We start from the raw sequence: 27976 nt of genomic DNA, 5'->3' as shown, positions 1-27976 counted from the left end.
TAGTAATTCTGAGACAATGATGACAGCACCATAGGCTCAGTTGCTGTTCTAAACAATGCCCTTCCATTCTACAGTGATTCCACCAGAAGTCTTCCAGTCCACTGGGGGTGTGGGGTTGAGGGGTAGGGATTAGAATCAAATTAGCTCTGGAGAAAGCACAAATAACAGATAAATATGAAAAGATACTCATCCTCCTTATAATGAGGAAAATTGAAATTAAATTTAAAATATAGAGAAAGGATGTGGTCAGAATACTTTCAAAACATGTGTTACCTTTGTTGTGACATTTAAATGCAATATATAATTTTTTGGACATAGCTCCAGATATAAAACTGATTAAAACATTGTTGTTAAAGTAAGGAAAAACCATATTATACTAACCAGATTTCAGTTTTTAAAAACAACACAGAACACTAGAATACTGAAAACTAATAGCATAATCACCACCCATTCCCTTTTGCCAGATAGTCACTTTACCAGCCTCCTTGTGAACTAATAGTGGCTAAAAAAAACATGGGGTACTCTAGCTGGTTTGGCTCAGTGGATAGAGGATTGGCCTGGGGACTGAAGGGTCCCAGGTTCGATTCTGGTTGAAGGCACGTGCTTTGGTTGCATAGGGGGCATGCAGGAAGCAGTTGATCAATGGCAGGAAGCAATTTATCAATGCTTCTCTCTCACTGTTGATGTTTCTCTCTCTCCCTCGCCCTTCCTCTCTGACATCAATAAAACCATATTTTTAATTTAAAAAAAAAAAAAAAGTTAGTTGGCTAAGGTTTGCAGAGAAGAAAGAACCCAGAGCTCTTTCTTGATGACTTCGGGGAACTACTGGACCAATTTGACAGAGAATTGTAAGAGGTGCCTGCCTATGCCAGGAGGAACGGAACATTCTTATTATCAGAGACATCAAGGCCAGGAGAACTCTGAACACGCAGACCTTGTTAAAATAACTCTATCATCCTTTATTCTCCCCATAGATTTTGGTTACTTTCCCACAATTGCCTCTTTGTTCAACTTAATATAAAAAAGCATTTCGATATTGCCACTTCTTTGGGTCTTCGTTTTCATATGGGAGCTCCCATGTACATATAAAAATCTGTATGCCTTTCTCCTGTTTGTCTTATGTCAATTTAACCCTCTGTCCCAGTAGGAGACCCTAAAAAGATAAAGTTTTGCCTTCCCAACACTTATTCAAATAAGACTGTAATGCCTGGGATCTATCAATCCTTAAACATTTAAACCAAAAATATTTTTTTGTCTATGTTAGGGTAGCGTTTGTTTTTTAGGGGGGGGGGGGAGGTTTTTTTTTAGTAAAAATATAATTTCAGCCCTTGCTGGTTTGGCTCAGTGGATAGATAGATCATCAGCCTGTGGACTTAAGAGTCCCGGTTGGATTCCAGTCAAGGGCAGCGTACCTCAATTGCAGGCTCAATCCCTGAACTGATCAGGAGGCAACCAATCAATATGTCTCTCTCACATCCATGTTTCTTTCTCTCTATCTCTCCCCCTCCCTTCCACTCTCTCTGAAATGGAAAAAAAAAAAAATATCTCGGGTGAGGATTAACAGCAACAGCAACAAAATACAACCTCAAAAAACATGTAGTTTGATAGAAGTAAATTACAGACATAAAGAACTTTCAGTATCAATTCTCACATTATAGGGATAAAGCTCAAAGTGGCAGAAATTGCTATCAGCAAACAAGCTAACGTTTATGTAACCAGCCCCCTTCGCCTAATTTATCTGCCATTAGTCCAAAGTATTGATTTATGTTGAAATTGTAGGACAAATTTTTGAACCAAAGATGTTGAACCCAGAAACATGTGCCACATGTTTTGAGGGCTGACTTGGCTTCTACATTTTTTCAAAAACATCAGTGCCCACACCTCTATAGTTTCTCAAAGAGGAAACTTGCCAAGATTCTGTGTGTGATTCCTTCCCCTAAAATTCCAGACATTCTTGTCTCCAGGCCTCACCGAGGGGAGGGTGCGTTGTGGAAATGAAAGTGATCTTTGTGGGTTATTGTGTGGCGATACCTCGCTGGGGCACCAGAGGGCGCGCGGAGGGCCGGCGCTTGTTTTTCTTTAAATCCAGAATCCAAGTCCGTGCTGAGAAAAACAAAAGGCTGGGACCGCTGGGGCCCAGAGACAAAGAGACGTGGAGAAAAAGGCTGCACGCCCAGTTTCACTGGAGTGAAATTGCTTCCTCCTCCCACGCCCATCTCCGCGCCTTTAGAAGCTAGAAATAAACAACTTCGGCTACAAACTAATGAAATCTCCGAGTAACAAACAAAACAGAGTCGAATAGATTACTTAGTAGAGTTGTCCCCATAGGGTTAGGGGAAGATATCACAGGTGTACATTTGAGCGATTTGCAGGCCTGATGTTAGTAACCTTAAAAATATTTGTTATTGTTTTGTTTTTCTGAGTTTAAGAAGAATCTATGCACATAAGTAGAAAACTTAGAAAATATTGAAAAGCAAAAAGAACAGACATTCTCTAACCCTGATCGTCCTATATTTCCTTCCAAGATTTGTTTCAGTATTTATAAGTGCATGGGGGGGGGAGGAAATGGGACTCTGCATGCTATTCTGCGCTCGTTTTCCTATCATTTATTGCATCATCTTCACTTTTTAGCAACAAATGCTCATAACACAACCTTGCTAATCACAAGCCCTGGTAGAAAAGCAGGAGATTTCAAATGTGCTACAGGCAGCTTTTTTCCTGAGGCTGCAGCAAGTTGTCAGCTCCAGGGCAAGTACTTGAAGCAGGAATGTTTCTGTTGCTTTGCATTTAGGTAAAACAAGTAAAGACTTAAAAAGGAGAAGCTATGTCACCAGACCCCAAATAAGTGGAATGAATGTGTCCTTTGTGGGAGCCTGAGGACTGACCCCAAAAGCAGAGAGCGTAGGTCACCAGAACCCAGTGGTCCTCCCACTGAGGCCAGTGCCATTACAGACCAATATACACAGTTACTGACACAGGCAGGCCAGCAAAGTGGTCAACAAGACATTAAAAAAACTGAAGGATGCCCAGGACCAAACTATTGTAGAAACAGTCGGACCTGCATCACCACCATTTGTCCACCAACCAGATCTGAAATATCATGGCTGGCATGTACACATAAGGAACTATCTGGCATTGAATTTGGGACTCAAAAGAACTGTTGGCCCAGAAAGGAACTCACTACAAACTGATTCATTTGCCTCTCAGCATAACCATTATGGCTTGTCGCAGTTTAGGTTCTTACAAGGGTATTTCTTGGATCACATGATCTCACACAACTAGAGTAAATAATGAACAACATAAACTGATGAACAAAAACAGACCCAGAGAAAGAGAAGCAGCGATTAGACTCTCAAACCTCAGAGGGAAAGTAGGGGAGGGTGGGGGTAAGGGGAAGAGATCAACCAAAGAACATGTGTGCATGCATATGGGCCTAGCCAGTGGCCATGGACAACAGGGGGGTGGGGGCATATGTAGGGAGGGGTTTGGGATGGGAATGGGGGGATGAGGACAATTATGTGATACCATAATCAAATAAATAAATAAATAAATAAATAAATAAATAAATAAATAAAACGTACAATCCCTTGGGGTGGGGAGGGTCAGGAACAGGAAGGTCACTGAGTTTGAGGCTAGGGACCAGTTGTCACATCTGATTTTTCTCAAAGAGCAGCTGAGACTAGCCCAGAGGCAGATTACAACAGGGAAGGTGATTGCCAGATCTGATGCCCCAGAGGCACCCCGAGACAACTAATCACTGAACCTGCTGCCATGAATTACTGTAGCTAATAAAGGGAAGAGTGGTGATCTTCTCGACCTAGAACATCAGAGAAATCGCTGGAGCTCTCTAGGCCTCAGTTTCCTTATCTGTACAATGAGAGGGTCTTAAAGATCTTGGAAGTCTCCAGCGGTTGCTTAATCTGTGATTTTTCACTGTCCCCAAATGTGCACGATAATGAAAGGTGAAGACATTTCCTGCAATCCACATGCAGCAGCCCTTCGACTGGGTATTTCCAAATCTCCACAGATGCTTTCTGAGCCTTTGCTTCCTCTTCTAGAGGTGCTGGGGCACCTTCCCCCTCCTCTTTCAAAGCTCTGCATCACCTTTTGAAGGCCCAGATGAAAAGGAGGCCATTTTCAACCCCTAGCTGAACTAGTCCTTCCTTCTCCAAAGTCCAATAGTATTTTGCACTTACTTCCACCATTTTCTACCTGTGTGACCTCAACCTTCCTGACCCTCAGTGTCATCATCTGTAAATGGGAGGGAAGTACTATTATACATATCAAATTCATAGGACTGTAAAAAGGATTACATATGTAAAGCACTTACAACAAAGCCTACATGCAGTAGGCTCTCAATAAGCATGGACTATCCCTTCACCATGACACTTAAAACTATCAGTTAATGCCCTAGCTGGTTTGGCTCAGTAGATAGAGCGTCAGTCCTGCCTACTGAAAGGTCCCAAGTTTGATTTCAGTCAAGGGCATATGCTAGGGTTGCAGGCTCGATCCCCAGTAGGGAACATGCAGGAGGCAGCCAATCAATGATTCCCTCTCAACATTGATGTTTCTATCTCTCTCTCCCTCTCCCTTCCTCTCTGAAATCAATAAAAATATATTTTAAAAAAACAAAACAAAAATTATCAGTTAAAGGGTCCACCTCCCCCATGAAATCTGTGTTCCTGGAGGGCAGGAAGTGAGCCTTACTGATATCTCTGTCACCAATGCCTAGCTCCATGCCTGGCACAAAGAATAAATCAAAAAAGATTTTGGGGTGTATGCTTGTTTGTTGTTGTTCTTTTAATAAGAAAAAAAAGGAAAGAGTAAAATGTTAAAGTGTTGATTGCAGTGGAGGGGGATAGACTTTAGTTTTTCAATTTTCACTCTGGGTTACTATTTAAATAAATTAAGAAAGGAAATGGTAATCTATAAACTTACTCATGGATTTTTCCCCCCTTAATAATACAAATATGTATCCATCTAAGTCTGTCTTCCAGACCCAAATCGTAAATATTCAACTTGGAATATTAATGTTTATGGATGTTTAGTGTCCATATTTGCATGGAGTGTTTTTCACTTTAATAAATGTAAATGATGTTTCTGTGAATGAATGATTATAGAATCCAAAACTGCTTGGGAACAATTTAGGCTATTCTTTAATTATGGGGCAGGAGAAGAGGGAAGTAGGGAGGTTGTGTAGTGAGCTGGCCCAAGTTCATGTTTACATTATGTTCAGAGGGTGGGTTGAGGAAGTGAAAATAATAGAGAGAAAAAAGAAAGAAACACAAGAAACAAGGTCATGTATGGTCAAACTAAAAAACACAAGTTGTTTAAGAGAGTGAAAAGACAAAACCCAGCTCAGAAGAACATACATCTCCCAAGATATAGATGTGATGAAATATTGCAAGACATATCTCCAGATATAGTTTGGAACACATATCTGATTTTTTAAAAAGACTAGTAATTAGAATATACAAAGAACTTTCAAAATGCAATAATAAGAAAACAACTCAATTTTAAATTGGGCAAAAGATCTGGATGCCTAAATAAATCCATGAAGTGATGCTCAACATCATTAATCGTTAGAGAAATACATGTTAAAACCACAGTGAGATCTCACTACACATCTATTAGGAAGGCTTAAACAGTTGAAACCGGTTTGGCTCAGTGGATAGAGTGGTGGACTGACAGGTCCTGGGTTCTATTCTGGTCAAGGGCATGTACCTTGGTTGTAGGCACATCCCCAGTAGGAGGTGTGCAGGAGGCAGCTGGTCAATGTTTCTCTCTCATCGATGTTTCTAACTCTCTCTTCCTCTCTGAAAAAAATCAATAATATATATATTTAAAAATTTTAAAAAGGCTTAAATTTAAAAAATATACAGCACAATACCAAGTTGCTTTGGGGAAGGGAGATATTATTCAACCAGGTGCCTGGTCAAATTATCGTGAATTCTGAATGAGTTTCTGTTTTGCCTGAAGCCCAATTCTATGCCCATACTTCTGAAGGTAAAAGGAAGAACCAGGCAGATTGGAAATGAAAGGGGAAGTGGGAGCACTGTATACGGGCAATGCAGAAGAGCTCATGGTCTGGAGAAGGAATAAATATAAAATGAGTTTAGATTTCTCTGAAGCAAAGGACAAGACAGGGGATGTTTTATAAAAATCGGTGTGATTTTCTTTAACATTTGTAACTTTTATGTGCTCAAGTGTCCTGGTACCATGAACATGGTTGGTGTAAGATATATCTCTGCAACTACTGTTTATATATTAACACTAGGAGCCCAGCGGGCGATTCGAAATCCCACAGCACTACCCACCCTAGAGTCGCTGGTCCAGCCCTGCCTCCCTCTTTGGCCCCTGAAGCAGCCGTGGCCGCTGCTGATCCGGCCCTCCCCAGCCCATGCACAAGGAGGCCCCTGCCACCCCACCCCAACACTGTGCCCACAACCTCCACCTCGTTATGGTGCCCCGGTTAATTAGCATATTTCTCTATTTTTTATGCATATATAGAATATAGGTTGGTTCACTTACTTTTTAATTAAAGACAACACCACCAAGAAAGCAACCTACTTGTGTTTATGGATGTGGACTTTTGGCCATCTCTCTGTGAACAGTCACTGCCTGGCTCCCCACTGCAGCAAAGTACTGAGAGCTGGAATAGTTCCCAGGAAAGTATATTGGAATTCACTTTATTTCCTCATTAAAGTCAGGCAATTACAGGGTATAGGATAAATTATGCCTCCGCTTAAATAACATGTTTTCCCTTAATTGAGGGAGAATTCTTCTCTATTGTTATCTTCACACATCTGGCTATAAATCCATACACGAAAAGGAGAGTTTTTAAAAAATGTTCCCAAATAAATATCAGCATGAGATTTTTTAATATGCTAACAATGACTATTCCATGGAAGTCATTTTTCTAGTTAAGTTTCAGCAGCTCCTTTTCTCTGAAATTTCAACTATATTGATGAGACTACCTCTTACATGTATTTACACTTGCCTACATTGGTAAATAGGGCATGGTAGATTATATTTAACCTTTTTTTATGACTTCAATTGAAAATTATGTATTTATATTGGGCTGAATGGTGATCCCCCAAAAAGATGTACTCATATCTGGTATGAATTCCACAAAATTCATATATGGAAGCCCTAACTCCCTATATGCCAAATTGTAGTTATATGTAGATCAAATAAACTCTTTAAGAAGGAAATTAAATTAGAATGAGTCCTTTAGGGTAGGCCTGAAAGAAAAAAAAAGAAGTGATGGCTATCATAGAAATAGCCTAGAACTGTGGTCGGCAAACTGTGGCTCACAAGCCACATGCAGCTCTTTGGCCCCTTGAGTGTGGCTCTTCCACAAAATACCATGGCCTGGGCAAGTCTATTTTGAAGAAGTGGCATTAGAAGAAGTTTAAAAAATTTGGCTCTTGCCAAAACCAGTTTGGCTCAGTGGATAGAGCATGGGCCTGCAGACTGCAGGTCCCAGGTTTGATTCTGGTCAAGGGCATGTACCTTGGTTGCAGGCACATCCCCAGTAGGGATTGTGCAGGAGGCAGCTAATTGATGTTTCTCTCTCACCGATGTTTCTCATATTCTATCCCTCTCCCTTCCTCTCTGTAAAAAATCAATAAAATGTATTAAAAAAATAATAAAAATAAAAAACTTGGCTCTCAAAAGAAATTTCAATCGTTGTGCTGCTGATATTTGGCTCTGTTAACTAATTGAGTTAACCAACCACTGGCCTAGAAAATCAAAATTCATATAACAGTACACCTAAAAAAAAGTGAATTTTGTTGAACATAAATTATACCTCAATAACCCCTAAAAAACATTCATTCATTCATTCATTCATTAATAGTAATGAGTAAGAAGCCAAAAAAAAGTTCTTAACAGCCTGAGAGACCCTGCATTGTCCCACACCACTAGCCTTCAGCCTCATCTCTCCCATGATACTCCCCACTCTCCCTAGCTACTTCGGTCTCCTTTCAACCCCTCTACTCACCATGACTCCTCAGTTCCTGTAACCATTGCTCATCCAGTTCCATCTACCCAGAAAGCCCTTTCCTCATCTTTTTAATAACTGTCACAGCTGCAGTTTTATCTTTTTCTTGTTACTGTTTTCCTTTGATTAATGATATGTGTCTCCTCCACTAAAATGAAAGCTCCTTGAGATCAGGTTTGGTCTTTGCTCATTACTGATTCTCCAGCTCTCAGCACTATACTTACCCTACACCAGTGATCAGCAAACTGCAGCTCTCGAGCCACATGCGGCTCTTTGGCACCTCAAGTGTATCTCTTCTACAAGATACCATGGCCTAAGAGAGTCTATTTTGAAGAAGTGGCATTAGAACAAGTTTAAATTTAAAAAATTTTGGCTCTCAAAAGAAATTTCAATTGTTGTACTGTTGAGATATATATATATATATATATATATATATATATATATATATATATATATATATAAAGTGTCCCAAAAAATGTATACACACTTTAGCAGATAATAACTTATTTAATTTTCACTCTTTTTCAGGTTTAATTGGTTTGAAATAATGGGTGAAGCCAGATTAATCTTTAAACATGGAAAATTTATCCTAAAGTGCCACTAGACTTTTTTATGGAGGTACTTAAAAGATAAAGTTTACAGTACAAAACTAGCAACTGCCAATGAACCGAATGCAAATAATACCAAATGAAATGATTCTTGATGTTTGCTATTCCACAGCTTCGAATGATAGCTGCTGGGACCAGAATAGCCATCAGTTTGAAAACAGACATCATCAACAACAAAATTTATTCATTTCTGTGGATTCTTTCAAATTTTGAAAATGAACGGTATGTTAATAAACACTGACTTTATAATCATTCAAATTTTGTATACATTATTTTAATTTGGGGGGACATCCCGTATATATATGGTTTGAATGGTTCCTGGCTTCTCTCCACTTTCTACCTGTATGAATCTATACAAGATTCTCTTATCCATCCTGTAACATAGAAATGAAACGCTTATTCTCACTTTCAGGTTTAACTGGTTTGAAATAATGGGTGAAGCCAGATTGACCTCACTTAATTTTCACTCCTTTTCAGGTTTAACTGGTTGTTGAGAAAAATGAAATGAATGTGAATGGTTTTGCAAGCTGTGATACGCCATACAGTTTTAGGTGGGGAAGATTTGAAACTTTCAACAACATCAATTGCCACCATGCTGTTATTTACTTCCAAAGAGAGTGCTTTCTGTTCTGCCAGCCAGGTTTTAACCTTTACTCTCTCCCAGAGCTGACAGTGAGGAATCTCTCAGCTCCCTTACCCTGCTCGGGTTAATTACTCTCTTTTCCTTTCCATTTTAGGAAAATGGACAGCAGGTGCTGAGTTCCCTGCTCCAGAATTTCTGCTGACTCAGGCTGCTTCTTCATTTCCTAGTGAAGAATAAAGAAGCACAGCAACAGCACATGCAGGAACACTGACATAGCTTCCCAGAGCTTAGGTGGAAAGGGTGGATGGAGTCTCTTCTGAAGGGGAAAAAATTAAGCTTAGGCCTCCTCTACCAAAGCGAGGCACTTGGGAGGGGGGTTAGGGGGCCACCGACACAAGGGCAGTTCAGGAAGCCTAAGTTCCCACTCCCCTGTGGCTCTGAGAACTGAGAAACCTGGGAAATGTCCCTTCAAGTCTCTTCCATCTTACCTGGAGGAAAATACCATCCTAGTTATTATAGGGCCTTTGGAACTAACAAGTTACTGGAGGATCAGAAACAGAAAAAACTCCAAAACACTGAATTTTATTGAGACTTTTGGTGTATTTAATTTTAAGAGTGAAAAGTAATGCCAAAGTGGCCTCAAATTTTCCCCTATTTCAATGACTGGCGCAAACAATCTCATTCATTTGATCGGAAATAGCATGTAACCTATGGTCTCTAAAACTGTATCAGTTCATAGTACACTACAAGGAATGACTTACTTAGGACACAAAAGTTTTTCCATAATGAAAACTTTCAACTATCTCAGTTTACAACTTTGTGGGGGTTGTTTTGTTTTGTTGTTTTGTTTTTTGGGGGGGATTTACAATCTTAGATTTATTTTTAACGTGGCAGGAGGGAATAGAGTGTCAGACTCAAATCCATTCTAGTGGTGGTCCTGGAAATATAGGTTTCACTTATAAAGAAATTAAATGATCTTACCTTAGAGGCACCTACAAAGATGAGCTCAATATGTGTGAAATAAAAATTAACTGACTCTCAGTTATTGCTAGCATGTGACACCAAAGCTAACAGAGATATCTGAAATTAATAGATATTCCAAAAACCCAATTTCATTCAATTATTTGAACTTAAAAGTAAAACAGATAAAGGGAATTAGATCTGAATTTATTTATTTATTTATTTATTTATTTATTTATTTATTAACCTATTCTCAACTGACAAGTGTCAGGGAGTGGTGACAGCAGACAAGGGCAGCGGTAGCAGAAGGAGGGAGTGCAACGGCGCTCAGACTGCAGCTCTGGATCATGCAAAACTGACTTTCTGGGGCAGAGTCCTTACGAAATGACCAGGACATAACTCTTAATCTCAGGGATGGCAAAAGCATCATGTAAGTGTCAGTTTGTAACTTTGAATTCGCTTATTTAGAGATAATGTGAAATCATTATATGTATGTGAGGCCCTCCTGGTCCCCCTAGGAAGAGGCTTAATATTGTTGATGAAAAGACTCAGGATGATACAAATTATAACGCATTCTCTTAGCCCTGCATTGAATCGATGGTATATCCTTGTGAATTATTTAAATCAATTATTTTAACAATTTACGTGTTTATTTGTCATTTTCAAATAACTGTAGACGCCTAGGGAAAGAGCCCCGAAATACAGGAGAAATCGGCTAATAAAATTTCATTTGGCTTCAGCTGGTCAAATGCGTGAACCCTTTTGTGTCACAAAAGCTTACAAACTGGAGGCATTGGACTGTGGGACAACCCGGACATCTGACAGCCATATGGTCTCCTGGAACTTGGACTTCAGAATGAGAATGTAAATGTGTGAAAGCAAAGCTCTGCTTCCATTCACATACTCCTGCTCACTCTTTAAAACAAATAAAAACCTCCTGCCTGCAGCCTAAATTATCCGGAGAACATGAAGAACCCGGAAAACTACTTTCAACAATGCACCACCCCTAAAACTGGAAGCGCATTTTGTTTCATTTATTCGCGCCCATTTATTAACTCTTTTCTTCCCCCCACGGGTCCAAAGTACTGAGAAAGAATAATTAACCGAGGAGTTCACTGCGTTTTGACACTTCCGGGTTAGAAGTGGAGATACATAAGAAGGCGGGAGAAAACGCTTTAGAAGCTTTAAAGTGAAATCTGGGAGGACTAGCAGCAGCAGCTCCTCGTTAGTATAGTGGTTAGTATCCCCGCCTGTCACGCGGGAGACCGGGGTTCAATTCCCCGACGGGGAGGTTGAAGTTTTTTTTATTAATTCCCTTACCGCCCCTCTCTATCTTCCTTGTAATTCAGCAATAGGCAAATAGGTGTGTTTTTTTCAAATTGGCGTGTCTTTTCTATCCTTTCCGATCCCTATTTTCCTTGTCATTCAAGTGCGCGACATTGCTGACAAAGACAACATACTAATTTTTGGTTCATTTCTTTGCGTGTCTTTTCTACATAATGACTTTTAAGCTTCATCCTCACCAAGAAATAAGTTACTACACTGAGAGAAAACGCTTTTATAACGTTGGCAAAGAAAGAGAGGGAAGGAAAACGCTCGGGCGGACCTCCTGGCTCCCTCCGAGCCGCTGGCTGGCAAAGGCGTGCGCGTGCGCAGTGAAGCCCCGCCAAATTGCAACGGAGGAAGGTCGCGACCTCGGCTCGCGGGCCCCGTGGGGGAGGGGAGAGGCAGGGAGAGGGCGGAGTCTCCGCCCCTCGCCGGGCGGGTACGAACGGAAATCGCTTCCTGAAGAGGAAGGACGGATTTCCTCCGAACGTGGGGGCTGGACTGAACGGAAACTCCTTCCTCCGGTCTCCGCGAGTTCCGTCCCCACCTCGGTGGAGGGCTATCTGTTAGGAAGCTCTTGGTGGTAAAGGTATCAGTCTCCACCTCCGACTTGGGCTTCGACCTGAACCTAACGGAGGGGCCGGGAGAAAAATCCAGAAGGAGCCGCCGGGGCTGTACAAAAGAGACGCCATGTTACCGGAGTCCTAAGACCCTGCGCGAGGCACAGCCCAGCAGGACCTCGTGGCGCAACGGTAGCGCGTCTGACTCCAGATCAGAAGGCTGCGTGTTCGAATCACGTCGGGGTCATGGCACTTTTATTTTGTTTCCTTCTCAACCACGGGCCTCTTCGAAGCCTAGAAGTTTTCCCGCCATTTTTTTTGAAAATGCCGTTGCCTTTTTAGAATTAAATCTTCCTCGTTCAAATGGTATCCTAATAATCCTTACTCTGCAAAGGGACCAGATTCACTCTATAGCATAGAGCCTTAAGGATCATGATTCTTGTACTGTTTGGCCTTCGAAAGTGAGTTTTCTGTCATTTTAATAGGCATAATGTGTGAAAATGAGGGTGTTTCAGTGGGCATATCAGTCCACGGTACAATATACTGTGCTAGCTGGTTTTCCAAAGCTGGTTTTAGACCCGCTTTTCTTGCCTTTTTGAAAGCAAGAAAAAAAGAATAGAATTCCTAACTTTTAGTATTATAATAGTTTACATGGTTTAGTCCGAGTGCCAGGCACTGTAGACAATCTTAAAATATGCGATTAATATCCCACTTTTATAGGTAAAACTGTGACACACAGGAATAGTGAGCGACCTCACAAGGGTCACCCAAGAGAACAAGCCAAGTGACTTGACTCCAGATCCCCCTCCTCACTAGATGTTTCTAATAAAGGTGGAAATAAACGGTTGAATTTAAGTGATACATCAGTGCACCATATTTTCATGTGAGTGGTGCCATATCAGCCACTTTCAACTACTCTATTCCTTTTGTAAGCTTCAGAACTTTTAGTACTACATAGTTCCTAACAGGCATGTGTCAAATACTTGTACAAAAAATAAATAGCAAGGCTGTAAGAAATGAATATGTTTAGATTTGTATTTAATACGATCCATAAAACTCCGAGTTTTCTTTGTTCAGTGTTTTGAAAATACCAAATATTAATTTCTTAGGATTCAACCTAATAATAGCAGTAGAGCTGAACCCTGTATTTTCACTTTATGTAATTAGTTTTTCCTTTTCCTATTTGGTTAGATTGAGATTAGATCATCCATTTCAATAGGTATTTATGGACCACCACGTATGATGAGCCTGATACTGTGCTAAAGCACTAAGGAAAATGATAGACTGAGTAAAAATGAGTTTGTGTGTATTGTTGTTTTTTTTGTTTTCTTTTGAGCAGCAGTAGACAAATTTGTTAAGTAACCAAATACCATAAATACTTTGGGATAAGTGCCATGAAAGTAGCATAAACAGAGTGGTGTGATGGTGCTAAAATAGGGACATTAACTGCCCTGGGTAGTTCAAGAAGGCCTTATTGTGGAAGACCTTGAAAAATAATGAAAAGTTTGCTATGTGACTTTTAAGGAATTTATTTACCCAATGGACATATTTGAATGCCTTCTTGAGTCAAGCTCTTGTTGCTTAATGTTCCTGGGATCTGATTTCTTCAACTACAAAAATAGAGGTTGAAATTAGTTTGCTAGGGCTGCTATAGCAAAGTACCGCAGAATGGATGGCTTAAACAATAGAAATTTATTTTCTCACAGTTCTGGAGCCTAGAAGTCCAAGATCAAGGTGACAGCAGGGTTGGATTCTTCTGAAACCTGTTTTTGATTTATTATAGATGGCCACCTTTTCACTGTATCCTCTCACAGTCTTTCCCTATACTACGATATCCTTTTATAACGACACCTGTCAGATTGGATTAGGACCACTCTAATTGCCTCATTTTAACTTAATCACCTCTTTAAAAGGCCTTATTTCCAGCCCCAGGTTGAGATACTGGGGGTTTGGGCTTCAACTTATGGATTTTAGGGAGACACAACTTAGTCTGTTACAAAACTTACGTTCTTACTAAAACTGTTTTGGCGCAGTGGATAGACTGTCAGCCTACGGACTGAAAGGTCCCATGTTTGATTCTGGTCAAGGGCATGTATCTTGGTTGCGGGCACATCCCCAGTAGGGGGTGTGCAGGAGGCAGCTGATCGATGTTTCTAACTCACTATCCCTCTCTTCCTCTCTGTGAAAAATCAATAAAATACATTTTAAAAAAAACTAAAAAAACTTATGTTCTTTCTCTCCCCAGCAACCTTTGCATATATAGCATATTACCTACATGCAACAATACTTGATCTTAGCTTGCACAGAGCATGTTATCTAATTTGTACAAAATCGTACTCTTGTGAGATAGTCCCAGCAGGTTGATTTACGTTGTTAATCATTTTGTTAAAGGCAGTCCTGGAAAACTAATACAGCTTTGTTGGAGAACTGCTGGTTCTCTATTATGGCTAGAGAAGAAAAAAGAAAGTTCAGATCACTCACTGTGTACCATCCTAGTTTAGATTTTATTCTGAGGGCAATGCTGAGCTATTATTCAAGAATGTGGAATGGTTGGCCGCGGCTTTACAAAGAATGTAAAAAAAAAACAACAACAACACCTGGACTTAATGTTTCTAGACCTGCATCCTGGGAAAGAGTAAGGAATGCAATTTTTCAGGCTCTACTCTAGGCCTGCTGGCGATGGAGCTAGCAACCTGAGTTTTAACACTGGCCTATACAGCAAGGCCACACTGGAGGTCCTATTTAACTCACAGAGTTGCTAAGAGAACAATTAAAAGACTAACTTGTAAAGCAGTGTATGTATATGTCATTACTAATACTGCTATGATTTTAAAACTGGGATGTCTGTAGTTTCTTAGAATGGCCAATTTGCTGACTCGCTATAACTTTGAACAACCTAAAATCTGACTCTTCATTTTAACCGTCTGCAATCATATAGAAATGACGTGAGGAAAGTGTCTGTAATAGGCAGATCCATGTTTGAATTATCAACTCCTGACAATAGCTATGTGATTTTGTTTTATTTCACACACAAAATTTCCAGTCTGTCATTTATCCCTCCAAGTGGATTTATTCACTGGTACAGAATGCTTTGAACATTTATTTCACCTGTTTAATAAGCCAGCTTTCTCTCTTGAGGTTCTTTTTAATCAGTTACCTAAGGCTGATATACTCTGGATGAACTGAAAATGGAGCCTTTGGAAATGCAAAAGTGACAGACTGAAGTTTGAAAAGCCAAGTGATTCTCACACTGTTTCAAAAAGAAAAGTAGTTGTGGTTACAAAATCATGTATTAATTTTATAAATCTTGGGAAATGTAGAAATATGTAAAGAAAAAAATAAAAATCACTTGTGCCACAACACCTAGAGGAAATTACTAGAAATATTTTGGTCTATATTTATTCAGTCTTTTTTTGTATATATTTTAAATATACACATATCCATACATACTTTAGTTTGTTATAGAACTGAGATATTACCCTAATTGGTTCTCTATTTTTTTTTTTGTTTCTTTTTTACTGATTGCTGTATCATCATTCTTTTATATTAAAATTTTTTTAAGAACTTGACTTTTATGACCTTGTAGTGTTTTGTCACCCTTAAATTCATAACTGAGTCCTATGCAAAACAAAAATGTTATTTTATATGTAATGTTTTGATAATAAAAAACAAAAAAGTTTGCAGTACATTTAAGAGCATTAAGAACTTCAAAAAGGAAAATGGAAGCAGTTATCAAGTGATTTAGAAAAAAGCTTTGGAAGAATTTTCTCACAAAGTACATCAATTAAAAATTTTTTAAAATTGATTTAAGAGAGAGCAAGAAACAGCTGGGATGAAACCAAGCAACTTTGTTGTGTTGGGATGATGCTCTAATCAACTGAACTACCAACCAGGGTTTCAACTTTTTTTTTTTTAAATATATTTTATTGATTTTTTTACAGAGAGGAAGGGAGAGGGAGAGAGAGCGCGCTAGAAACGTCTATGAGAGAGAAACATGGACCAACTGCTCTTGCACACCCCCTACCGGAGATGTGCCCGCAACCAACGTACATGCCCTTGTCCGGAATCGAACTTGGGACCTTTCAGTCCACAGACCGACGCTCTACCACTGAGCCAAACCAGCTTCAGCTCAACTTTCTTTTTAAAGCTGTGGCTTCACATAGACATACCTTTCCATTGTTTTAAAGATTTTTAGGTATCAATGCTATAACATTTAAAGATTAAAAAAACACCTATGCCAGTATTAACATAAAAGATCATTTTAAAATTTTATTTATATTGAATGCATGTAACACAAAATAAAACGCCAATCTTTTTCTTTTTAATTCAGAAATGTCACAGGAGATGACTGAAAGAATAAAATTCTTGAAAAAGAAGTATGAAATCCAGAGTTGAAGTGGTGGAATTCACTCTGATAGAGGGACAACTCTTCCATTGAAGCAAGAAAGATGCAAGAGAAAAAGACTGCAGATTTAACCGTCTGAAGTTGACACCATCTTTCCTTATAGATGGTTTCTGTTTCCTCAAGTATGAGGCAAGGTTACCGGCTGAAAATGGGGAGAGGTCAGGAAAGGCATGTGAGTGTTTTGTGGAAGAGAAGTGAAGGTGTGAATGATTAATCCAGATGACTAGCTTTTCCAGCCAGTGTTGAGTGCTCCTATGAGATCGTTAAGTTAAAACCAGCCAGCCCTGTTGTGTGATGTTTCTCCAGTAATACTGGTTACTTGGTCGTAAGCACTGAGAAAGTTTGTTCCAGCACGGTTCAGTCCAAGCAAGGTTGAGGTACTTCCAAATTAGAAAGAGACATTGGGGAAAGAGAGTTAAAATCATTTGTAAAAGACTGATTACAAGAATAGATCAGGGAATCTAAGTCCGATGAGTTGGAAATGATTACTGTGTATGGTTGCAGAAGCAGGATAATAGATTTTTTTGCAAGTGTTGGAGTTAATGGATTAGAAGTCTCAGTTAGGTCATTGAGAGTATAATAAGCCATAGGGAGAAGGATAGCAATTGACAATTGGGATGCCTGAAGTTGAGATATAGAAGGTAAACAGTTATTGATGACAAGGTTCAAATTCTTACCACTGTAGTGAATGGATGTGATGGAATAGACTAGAGCAGTGGTCGGCAAACTCATTAGTCAACAGAGCCAAATATCAACAGTATGACGATAGAAATTTCTTTTGAGAGCCAAAAAAAATTTTTTTTGAGAGCCAAATTTTTTTTTAAATCAATCTTTATTGTTCATATTATTACAAAGGTTCCTTATTTCTTCGCCCCTCCACCAGGTTCCCACCCCACCCTCCACCCCCTCCCCATCCCCCATTGTCCTCATCCATAGGTGCACAGTTTATGTTCAGTCTCTTCCTCCCTCCCTTTCCCCAATAGTAAATACCTTTTCAGATAGTAAATCTGTTACTTAGCATTTTCTCATATCAATAATACCACCACATGCCCAATGATACACTTCACACAAAAGACATTTCCAAATAGGTCAACCAGCCTCATCCAGGCCCCACCCAAGGCACTCACAGATCAACACCCCAGCCCTATACTAACTCAACACATCCAGATCTAAGCCTTCATCACTTGATTCAGCAGACCCTCAAGTTCCCGCAAAAGTTTCCAGCCAGGGAGCGGCCAGGCCCAGAGCAGCCGGGTCTGGTGCGGCCAGGCCCGGAGCAGCAGTTGCCAGGCTGGGAGCGGCCAGGCCCGGAGCAGCGGCTGCCAGGCTGGGAGCGGCCAGGCCCAGAGCAGCCGGGTCTGGTGTGGCCAGGCCCGGAGCAGCGGCTGCCAGGCTGGGAGCGGCCAGGCCCGGAGCAGCTGGGCCCGGAGCAGCCGGGTCGGGTGCGGCCAGGCTCGGAGCAGCAGCAGCCAGGTCGGGAGTGGCAGTGACCAGACCTGGAGCAGCTGGTTGTGGAACGAACCAGAGCAACAGAGGCCAAGCCCGGAGCAGCCAGGCCCGGAACAGCTCGCTCCTCGCCTGCCCCTGCCCCACGGCTGCCTCTCAGACATGGCTGGAAACTTTTGTGGGAACTTGAGGGTCTGCTGAATCAAATGATGAAGGCTTAGATCTGGATGTGTTGAGTTAGTATAGGGCTGGGGTGTTGATCTGTGTTGATCTGTGAGTCCCTTGGGTGGGGCCTGGATGAGGCTGGTTGACCTATTTGGAAATGTCTTTTGTGTGAAATGTATCATTGGGCATGTGGTGGTATTATTGATATGAGAAAATGCTAAGTAACTGATTTACTATCTGAAAAGGGATTTACTATCCGGGAAAGGGAGGGAGGAAGAGACTGAACATAAACTGCACCTATGGATGAGGACAATGGGGGATGGGGAGGGGGTGGAGGGTGGGGTGAGAACCTGGTGGAGGGGGGAAGAAATGAGGAACCTTTGTAACAATATGAACAATAAAGATTGATTAAAAAAAAAAAAAAAAAAGTTTCCAGCCATTTCTGAGAGGCAGCCGTGGGGCAGGGGCAGGCGAGGAGCGAGCTGTTCCGGGCCTGGCTGCTCCGGGCTTGGCCTCTGTTGCTCTGGTTCGTTCCACAACCAGCTGCTCCGGGTCTGGTCACTGCCGCTCCTGACCTAGTTGCTCTGGACTTGGCTGTTGCTGCTCCGGGCCCGGCCGAGAGCCAAATTTTTTAAACTTAAACTTCTTCTAACACCACTTCTTCAAAATGGACTCACCCAGGCTGTGGTATTTTGTGGAAGAGCCACATTCAAGGGGCCAAAGAGCCGCATGTGGCTTGCGAGCCGCATGTGGCTTGCGAGCCGCAGTTTGCTGACCACAGGACAAGAGGAACAAGCTTTTGGAGATGGAGAGATCAGGCATCCAAGAGGCCAAGCGTTGGTGTCGTATGGGTCATCTGTAAGAATGTTGAATTCACACACAATGCAGACAAAAGAGATGGTGAGGAAAACCTAGAGCAAGGAGCAACAGCCTGTAATTTTGAGGTAGAGTGGCCAAGAGGATGATAAATGATAGCAGTAAAGACAGATGGGCCATGGCCTTTGTGCCCATGGGGTTAGAGCATCAACCAGTGGACAAGGGTCCTGGGTTCATCACTAAAAAAAAGTAGTGTGAGGGATATATTGATGCACCTAGGATGATACCAAGCCTGATTTTTTTTTTAAAGTACATTTTATTGATTTTTTACAGAGAGGAAGGGAGAGGGATAGAGAGCTAGAAACATCGATAATGAGAGAAACATCGACCAGCTGCCTCCTGCCTGCAACCAATGTACATGCCCTTGATCGGAATTGAACCTGGGACCTTTCAGTTCACAGTGGCTCCATCCACTGAGCCAAACTGGTTTCGGCATCAAATCTGATTTTAATAACTGGAGTTTGTAGATGACATAGAAAGGCAGTCTCACTGTCTGAAAGCATATGACATCAGCTATGCCTCCTGAGAAATGTAGAGTCCACAAGTAACTTGTTGGTAAGTGTCCCCGGAAAAGAAAAGGTGAGATGATTAATAAAAGGGATTACAAATGATGCTTCTGCTCAGGGAACATTTCAGGCATCAATCAGGGGTCTTCAAACTATGGCCCGCAGGCCACATGCGGCCCGCAGAGGAGTCTGATCCGGCCCGCCAGGTTTTTTGGGCAGTGAGTGCAGCCGAGGTGTTACAGTAGGAATTAGTAGTTCATATAGTCCAGCCCTCCAGCTCTCTGAGGGACCGTGATCTGGCCCCCACTTTAAAAAGTTTGAGGACCCCTGACTAGACTGTAGTTCTTTGTGAGTTATCTTTACTATTAGCCTGTAGGCATGGTGCTATGTCTATTTAAAACAACTTTCAGATGCAACAGGTGATTTTTAATTTTTATCTTTTTGCTTGTGGTAAAATAGGCTGAATTACTGCCTCTAAAGATTACACTGTCTGGAAAATTTCTGGTGCAAAGGCCCTATGAAAACAGAGTCCCAGTGTACCGTAGTATCCTCGGTTGATTCTCACAGGTAGCTCTGTGACTCCCAAATTTTACTCTGCTCACATTCTATTAATGGACAAGATTATCCTTAAGTGTCAGTAATGCCACCTCCTCTGAGGACCCACTTCAGCAACCAGCTGCCCAGGTATTATCAAACCATAGCAGCTTGGAGACCATTGCAGTCAGATCAAATCTAGCTCTGGTAATGCTGACACTTTTCAGTGAGAATAGCAAAACGTACTACCTCTTAAAAACTATTAGTACAGTTGAGCCAGAGCCAAACTTTACAGGGTGACGATTTAGCTGGACAACCTGCAGAGATTGTGCTCAGTACTTTGTTGTTCTGCCCATTACAATTTGAGGCTATACTGGAAGAAGTCACTGAACTGTGGCAGGCATAGTGCACATCAGGACCGTGCTATCGGCATTCATCCGTCTGTGAGGTTACCAGTCCTGCAAAAGCTTGGTCCGTTGCCATTCAGTTCCGTTTCCCCTTCTTCGCCTATGTGTTCAGTGAAGCTTGCTAATCAAAACACAATATTTAATTAGTATTACTAAGTTTAACGCTGTTGCTTAAATATATGCAAATACTGAGGTTTGTAGAAAAAAATAAAATATAAAATTGCCTCTAGGAGAATAACCTTTCATGAAAAGAAATGCCTCTTCCACTTGGACAAAATAAAGTGACTTTAATCCACAGGAAACATTTTCAGTGAAAGCTGTTAAAAATTACTCCAACTTAACCATGCAGAAATCAGATAAACGTTTAAAAATCATTTTAAAGCAGCTTATAAACTAGTTTGGAGATCAGAATCTGGGTAAATGACTAAGACACCGCTAGATCCAATCTCAGCTTCTTGCTCCTTCCTTGGAAGAAAGCATCGAAACATGTAAGTTCCTAAGAAATGCAGATATTCGCCACCCATGGCATTTCTGAGGAGGATATGTTCATTGTAACAAACTTCTGAGACTTCACCAGGTTTGAATTTGATTCAACAATGTGGTTTAGAGCTTCCCGGCCTAATCATCAATCACTGGGCATGATTAAAATCGAGTACATATCCACCTCAGTTATCTTAAGTTGCCCGTTCAGGCATTCATAAATGTCCCCTTTTGTCTTGTTGAATTTATTACACGTTAGGTTTTGTTTACATTATGGTCAGGTACAGGTGGAGGGCAACTCGGAGACGGCTCCCAACAAAAAGACAGCTGAGCCCCAACTAACTGTCCGCAGGGAACGATGAATGCCCCAGCCTTCGGGGTAAGAAGCAAGTGGAATTTTTGACAATTTCATCACAAATTCAAGGGCAATTTCAAGTTCCCTGTAGTCGGGGGTCTGGCTTCTCCCGAGTTTCGGGAACAAAAGAAGCAACAATTCCCAAGCCGAGACGTGAAGGCGTTTGCTTTATATTTACTGGAAAGTAAATCAAATCAAGGACCTGGAGTGTCCGCACACACTCATGTCGGCTTCTCCCTCCTTTCGGGGCCCGCGGTGGGGGAAGGAGGGACTCCTCTCCGGCGGGTCCGGTCCGGAGAGTGAGAAAGGCCCGGCCGCGGTCCTCGCGACTCAGCCCGGGGGGCGCCCGACCGACCCCGGGGAGGAAGGCTCCTTCTCCAGCAGGGAGGGGAGGAGGAAAGGGGGGAGGAAACGGCGCGCACAAAAGCAGCCCGACTGGTTCCTTATCGGAGTCCGGGGGGGAAAGGGTGGAGAAAAAAGAGAGGGCAACAGAAACGGGGCCGGCGGCGCAGCGCTCCCGCCCGAGCGGCTTTTAAACTGCGTCTCCACAGCCTCTCGCAGAGCGCCGCGGCTAATGGAACCCGCGCGAGGCGCCGGGCCAATCAGCGCCGCGCTTCTTCCGGCCTCCGGCCAATGGCGGCGCGCGTTCTTGGGGCGTGGGCGCAGCGGGCTGCTTTCCGTGGCTGTGGTGTGTGTGTGTGGGCTGGGGTTGGTGCGGGCGCCTGGCTGGGGCTGCACTTGGTCCGCAGTTGTGCGCCGGGGGCTTTTGTGTCCGCCTTTTTGCTTTGCTTTCTGGGAGCGTTTTTTTTTTTTTTTTTTGGTGTGTGTTTTTGTTGTTTTTTTGTTTTCTCCGCGCGCCTCTCCTCCAGCGGAAGCCGCGAGGCTCCGAGGCAGCAGCCCGCACCCCAAGGCGAGGAGGAGCGAGCGCGCCGGCGTGAGCGCCCCAGTGACGGCCGCGGGGAAGGGGCTTCGCCGCCGCCGCCGCCGCGATGCCGGAGTTCCTGGAGGACCCCTCGGTGCTGACCAAGGAGAAGTTGAAGAGCGAGTTGGTGGCCAACAACGTGACGCTGCCGGCGGGGGAGCAGCGCAAAGACGTGTACGTGCAGCTCTACCTGCAGCACCTCACGGCGCGCAACCGGCCGCCGCTCGCCGCCGCCGGCGCCAACAGCAAGGGGCCCCCGGACTTCTCCAGCGACGAGGAGCGCGAGCCCACCCCGGTCCTCGCCGCCGCGGGCCGCGGCCGCGCCGCCGCCGTCGGCAGGGTAAGGGTGCCCGGCCCGGGGTACAAAGGGCGGCCGTTGGACGGTTGTCGCTTCCCCGCGCGCTCGCGGTCCTCCCTCCGCGGCGCCCCCCTCGGGCCTCCTCCTTCTCCTCTTCCTCCTCCTCCTCGGCGGCGGGGCCGGACGCGGGCCCTGCGCCGGCCTTGTAGGCCAGAGGAGGGGAGGGAGGGAGGGCGCTGGAGAGGAGAGCCCCGGAGTCGGGGCCCCGGGGCCGGCGCTGTGGCTGCGTGCGCCCGGAGGGGGTGAAGTTGGTGTGTGCGCGGGGGTTGGCGCGGGCGGCGGGGGGCTCGGTGGCGCCGGACGGGCCGCCGGCTCGGTGTTCGGACGGGGACTGAAAGCGCTAAGGAGGGGCCAGCCCGAAACCGCTCCGGGTTATACACCTTTGAGCGTTTTCCCGCTTTCTGAACTGCAGGGACTGGTAACTGAGTCTCGGAGCGCTCCCTGGAGGGCGGTTTGTGCATATTAATGTCTCACCAACATTTGAAATACTACGTTCCCGCCTTTTTAGGTTGTCCTTTTTTTTTTTTTTTTTTTTTTTTTTTTTAATCTGGAGGGCTTTTTGAACCGTTTATGTTCTTGTTTGTGTTGTTCTTTTCTAAGTAGCGAGGTCATCTTTTTTGCGGGGGACCTTAAAATGAGCATTTAAAAATACGCCTTTAAACGGTTTTCTTACAGACTCAAATGTTTTAAAATTCTGGTTGTTAAGGGCTTGGGTTTTTTGGATTTTTTTTTTTTTTTGACAGATTTGTAGAAGGAAAGCAAAGACTTCGGAAACATGAGACACACGTTTATTTCATGACATTCTGGTATGTCAGTGTCACATTTTGGAATATCTAATCGCGGGTAAAAATCTCAGATTGGCTCCAGCAAATGGATAGTTTGTTTGAGAACAGTTTGGGGGTTTTGTTCGGTAGGTTTCAATAGGTTGTTTTGCTGGTAAGAATCTATCAAGTTACCAGACTTTGAATCCTAACAGAATGTAGTTTCAAGTAGTGATTGATGTTAGGGACAGTGCTTTGTCAGAATTTAGAATATTGAGCTTGGAACTGTTGCTACTACTTATTGGTATAACTCAAAAGTACTTGTTTCGAAGTTATGTTGTTTAACTTTAATCTATCTGATGGGCTTTCTGGACTACCCATAATAATAGAAATAAAAGAAAGATGTAATAAATACATATAAATTTAATTGAAAATGTTAGCCCGGGCTTTCAAGAATTGAAAATCTTACAACTTAAGCCAGTGCCTGGAAAATAGTAGTACCAGGTCTGTATTTGTTCAATAAATAAAAGACTGCTGGGCCGGAATGGCTCAGTGGTTGAGCATTGACTTATGAACCAGAAGTCACGTAGGATTCCAGGTCAGGATATTTGCCCAGGTTGCAGATTGATCGGTAGCAGAGGCAGTCAGTCAATGATTCTCTCTCATCATTGATTTTTTTTCCTCTAACTTTACCTTCCTCTTTGAAATAAATAAATAAGTAAATAAATATTTTAAAATAAGCAAATAAAGACTGACCTTATTGTTTCTGATGTCTTGTTTTTGTGGATTTAAAGAAAGCCAGTTGACTCTTACATAAAAAAACAACAAAAAACAGATTTACATTTGAAACAGAGCATATCCCTCATCCGTTTTTCTCCAGTCCTTCTGAAAAAGAAAGTAATGCTCAAATTATTTCAGTAAAGATTTGGCTGAAATGAAGTTTTTAAAAATATTTTTATTGATTTCAAGAGAGGAAGGGAGAGGGATAGAGAGATAGAAACATCAATGATGAGAGAATCATTGATTGCTGCCTCCTGCATGCCCCCAACTGGGGACTGAAACAGCAACCCAGGCAAGCGCCCTGGACTGGAACCAAACCTGGGACCCCTCAGTCTGCAGGACGGCGCCCTATCTATCTACGAGCCAAACAGGCCAATGCTGAAAATGAAATATTTTCCATTTAAATGAGCACATTTAAAAAATATAATAAATAACAGGTCTTCTATAGAACCCTATCTTGGTCTATGCAGACATTCTTTTTTGTTGTTAATTCTTAACCTAGAATGTTTTGTTGTTAATTTTTAGAGAGTGGAAAGGAGGGAAGGAGGCTGGGAAAGGGTGGTTGGCAACATCGTGGTGTGATCATCAGAGGGGCTTATGGATTAGTTGCCTCCTGCAGAAGCTGGTACAACCTGCAAACCAGGTATATGCCCATGTCTAGGGATCAGTCTTGAGACCCTTATGTACATAGGCTGGTGCTCTAACTGTTGAGCAACACTGGCCAGGGCACAAACATTCTTGAACCATAGAAGTATTTGATTGTATGCTTTATAATAGGACTAGAGGCCAGGTGCCCAAAATTTGGTCTCAGCCTAGTCTGCACCCTCTCACAGTCAGGGACTCTTCTGCTTACTGCCCATCTGCTCCTTAGCACTGCTGTGAGCCCTGCTCTGGCTGAGTAGCACTCCCCCTGGTGGTAAGTGTGCATCAGAGTGACCTGTCATTTTGTCCTTTCATCTATTTGCATATGAAGCTTTTATATATAGAATAGGAAGGATAGCATTACTGTTCTTACTTTGATGACTCATTTTCTACAGAAACAACCATCTTGGTTTTGATGTTTGTTTTTCAATTAGTTTTAGAAGAGTATTCTAAATTGTGTTCTAAATTTCAGTTTAATTACTCAACATTTTTTTAGTTCCTGTCTTATGCTCTGAAGTACTGGAAATGGATTTTTGCTGACCCTGCCTACCACCTTAATTTATTATTTTTTAATTTTTTGTATGATAGTCATGTTTTATTATTTTTGTAATCTCAAATTTCCCATATTATCCAAGTTGTTTAACACTATGCAAATAAACTCTGGATGAAAGGAATTAACATTTTAATTCAATGTTCAGTGGCATGCTAAGCCTTTTATATGTCATCTTATGTTTTGATACGTATAGAGAAAAACTACTTCACAGCCATAAAGTTAGGACCTCTCTACTTGTATTTAAAACTTAAAAAAAAAAAATGTGTATTCTTGGCTAGGCTTCATAGTGTGAACAACTTGAAGTTAATAGTGGGCCCTAGCTGGTTTGGCTCAATAGATAGAGCATCGGCCTGCAGACTGAAGGGTCCCAGGTTTAAATGTGATCAAGGGCATATCTGGGTTGTGGACTCAGTCTTCTGTAAAGGTTGTGCAGGAGGCAGTTGATCAATGATTCTCACTCATTGTTGATGTTTTTCATCAACCTCTCCCTTCTCTGAAGTCAATAAAAAAATTTTTTTTAAATAGTCTCTTAAAAAAAGAAAAAGCTAATAGTGGTAATTGGTCAAAAACATCATAAAAAGCAGAAATTTAAAATCTGTTTTAAAGCACATTTAGTAAATGGTTATAAATTAACTTCGGAGTCTAATAGACAGGTTTGTCAGGTATAGGAAAAATATTGAATATATAGGAAAAGCATTTTGGCATTTATAATAGTGAAATTCTCTTTTGAATATTCCTTTTCTGTGTACATTTTGTGTTCTAGTCATTGTTAGTTCCATTTATAGTAACAATATAGACTCACATTTCTTTTTTTTAATGGAACATGGGAAGAATTAACTTTTTTTATTATTATTATTGATTTTAGAGATGAAGGGAGAGGGAGAAAGAAACATCAGTGATGAGACAATCATTGATTGGCTGCCTCCAGCAGGGCCCCTCCTGGGGATCTAGCCTGCAACCCAGGCATGTGCCCTGAAGGGGAATAAAACCATGACCTCCTGGTCCATAGGTTGGTGCTCAATCACTGAGCCACACCAGCTGGGCTAAACTCACATTTCTTCTTTTTTTTTTTTTTTTTTTTTTTTTTTTTAATATATTTTATTGATTTTTTACAGAGAGGAAGAGAGAGGGATAGAGAGTTAGAAATATCAATGAGAGAGAATCACCAATCAGCTGCCTCTTGCACACCCCCACTGGGGATGTGCCTGGAGTCAAGGTACATGCCCTTGCCCGGAATCGAACCTGGGACCTTTCAGTCCACAGGCGGATGCTCTATCCACTGAGCCAAACCAGTTTCGGCTAAACTCACATTTCTTAAAGAATGTTTGTAATCTGTGAGAAAGCCAAATTGTGTCAGAGATGCAGAAAAGGCTAATTTTCTAGGTGGTGAATTTTTAACATTTTAAAATAAGTCAAACTGGATTTGGCCAAGGGCATAGCATTTAAACATGGGTTTATGAGGAATATTTTTTAAAAGAAGGTTCTTACTGATTTTAGAGAGAGATGATGGGAGAAACATCCATCAGTTGCCTCCCATATGCCCCCATAACAAGGATTGAACCCACAACCTAGGTATGTGCCCTGATGGGGAATCAAACCAACAGCTTTTTGTGCAAGGGACAACAATCAACTACTGAGCAATTGTTTTATTTCTGTCATTGCTGTCGTCTCTCAGATTCATTTGATGTAACATGACAAAAATGTTTTCATGTCCGAAATTTGGTTTTGGGTTTTAGTTTTCTATTTCTAAGGTTTTTATGCATTTTGGTGACACCAGTATTTTTAGGTGTTGATTGTAGGGGAAAAAAAAACAAAAACATTTACAGAGTTGGCAGCCTGCCTGTTACTGCCAGGATGCAAAGTATTGTAACAATTTTGAATCCAGTGGAGCATAACTTTCTTGAATGATCTTGCTCTGTCAGGATTATGAATTCTTACCAGGAAATATTTGAAGACATGGAACAAAACTTTAAAAAGTACTATGCTAATGTGTCCTGGCTAGTTTGACTCAGTGAATAGAGCATCAGCCTCTGACTGAAGGGTCCCAGATTCGATTCCAGTCAAAGGTTATGTACAGTGGTTGCAGGTTCAAATCCCCCAGGTGGGAGGCAATGATGTTTCTCTGTGTCTCTTTTCCCTTCCACACTCTCTAAAAATCTATGGGAAAAAATCCACCAGTGAGGATTAACAACAGCAACCAAAATATGCTAATGATGGTCAATATTAATTAAATCATACATTGCCATCAGACTCTACAATAAGATGCTAAGTGTACAGGCTTCTGAATCAGGGTTATAGATTTAAATTCTGGGTCAGCTGCTTATTTAGATGACTTTTAATAATGAACATTGTCCATTAGATGCTCAGTTTTCATTTGGAGAATAGGAATAATCTATCAATAATAGCTACTTAATTAGGTTGAGGCTTACAGTAGGTTGCATTTCTGAAAGTGTCTAGTGCTTAGCAATTTATACTACTACTTCTAGAGGCCAGGTGCATGGGTTTGTACACTGGTGGGGTTCCTTAGCCTGGCCTGCAGGGATTGGGCCAAAACTGGCTCTCCAATATCCCCATAGAGGTCCTGGATTGCAAGAGGGAGTAGCCCAGGCTGAGGGATCCCACTGGTGCATGATTGGGACTAGGGAGAGACCGTAGGAGGGCTCCAGGGTGTGCATGGCCCATCTCACCTAGTCCTTATTGGCCGAAACCCAGCAGAAAGCTAACCTACCGGTCAGAGCATCTAC

At 42.1% G+C, this 27976-nt stretch overlaps 1 protein-coding gene, 1 long non-coding RNA gene and 2 other non-coding genes across 10 annotated transcripts in view; 3 read left to right on the top strand and 1 right to left on the bottom strand.

Moving 5' to 3' along the window:
- Positions 1-3650: 3650 nt before the first annotated feature.
- Positions 3651-10587, bottom strand: LOC118729268. Its single transcript, XR_004991176.1, has 3 exons — positions 10404-10587; positions 8947-8949; positions 3651-3661 (listed from the first exon to the last, which is right to left on the bottom strand). It is a non-coding gene; the product is annotated as an uncharacterized LOC118729268 (long non-coding RNA).
- A 788-nt stretch (positions 10588-11375) lies between these two features.
- On the top strand, positions 11376-11447 carry TRNAD-GUC. Its single transcript has one exon. It is a non-coding gene; the product is annotated as a tRNA-Asp (tRNA).
- Positions 11448-12217: 770 nt separating this feature from the next.
- On the top strand, positions 12218-12289 carry TRNAW-CCA. The gene has a single exon. It is a non-coding gene; the product is annotated as a tRNA-Trp (tRNA).
- A 9435-nt stretch (positions 12290-21724) lies between these two features.
- The window catches only part of TMPO (thymopoietin), a 28578-nt gene continuing 22326 nt past the window's right edge, over positions 21725-27976 (top strand). For 2 of the 7 annotated variants that reach the window (XM_045587638.1, XM_045587637.1), the window contains exon 1: positions 21746-22478. In XM_045587638.1, the coding sequence (XP_045443594.1) occupies positions 22206-22478 (273 nt within the window). In that variant the 5' untranslated portion in view covers positions 21746-22205. Of the gene's footprint in view, positions 22479-27976 lie in introns of all 7 variants that reach the window. The other 5 variants (XM_036458958.2, XM_045587636.1, XM_036458960.2 and 2 more) reach the window with 5 other exon arrangements.

The sequence above is a fragment of the Pipistrellus kuhlii genome, unplaced genomic scaffold (assembly GCF_014108245.1).
Source record: "Pipistrellus kuhlii isolate mPipKuh1 unplaced genomic scaffold, mPipKuh1.p scaffold_m20_p_3, whole genome shotgun sequence".
In the NCBI taxonomy this organism is placed as follows: Eukaryota; Metazoa; Chordata; class Mammalia; order Chiroptera; family Vespertilionidae; genus Pipistrellus; species Pipistrellus kuhlii.
Note: the sequence above shows the minus strand (reverse complement) of the source record. Positions and strands in the feature narration are given on the sequence as shown.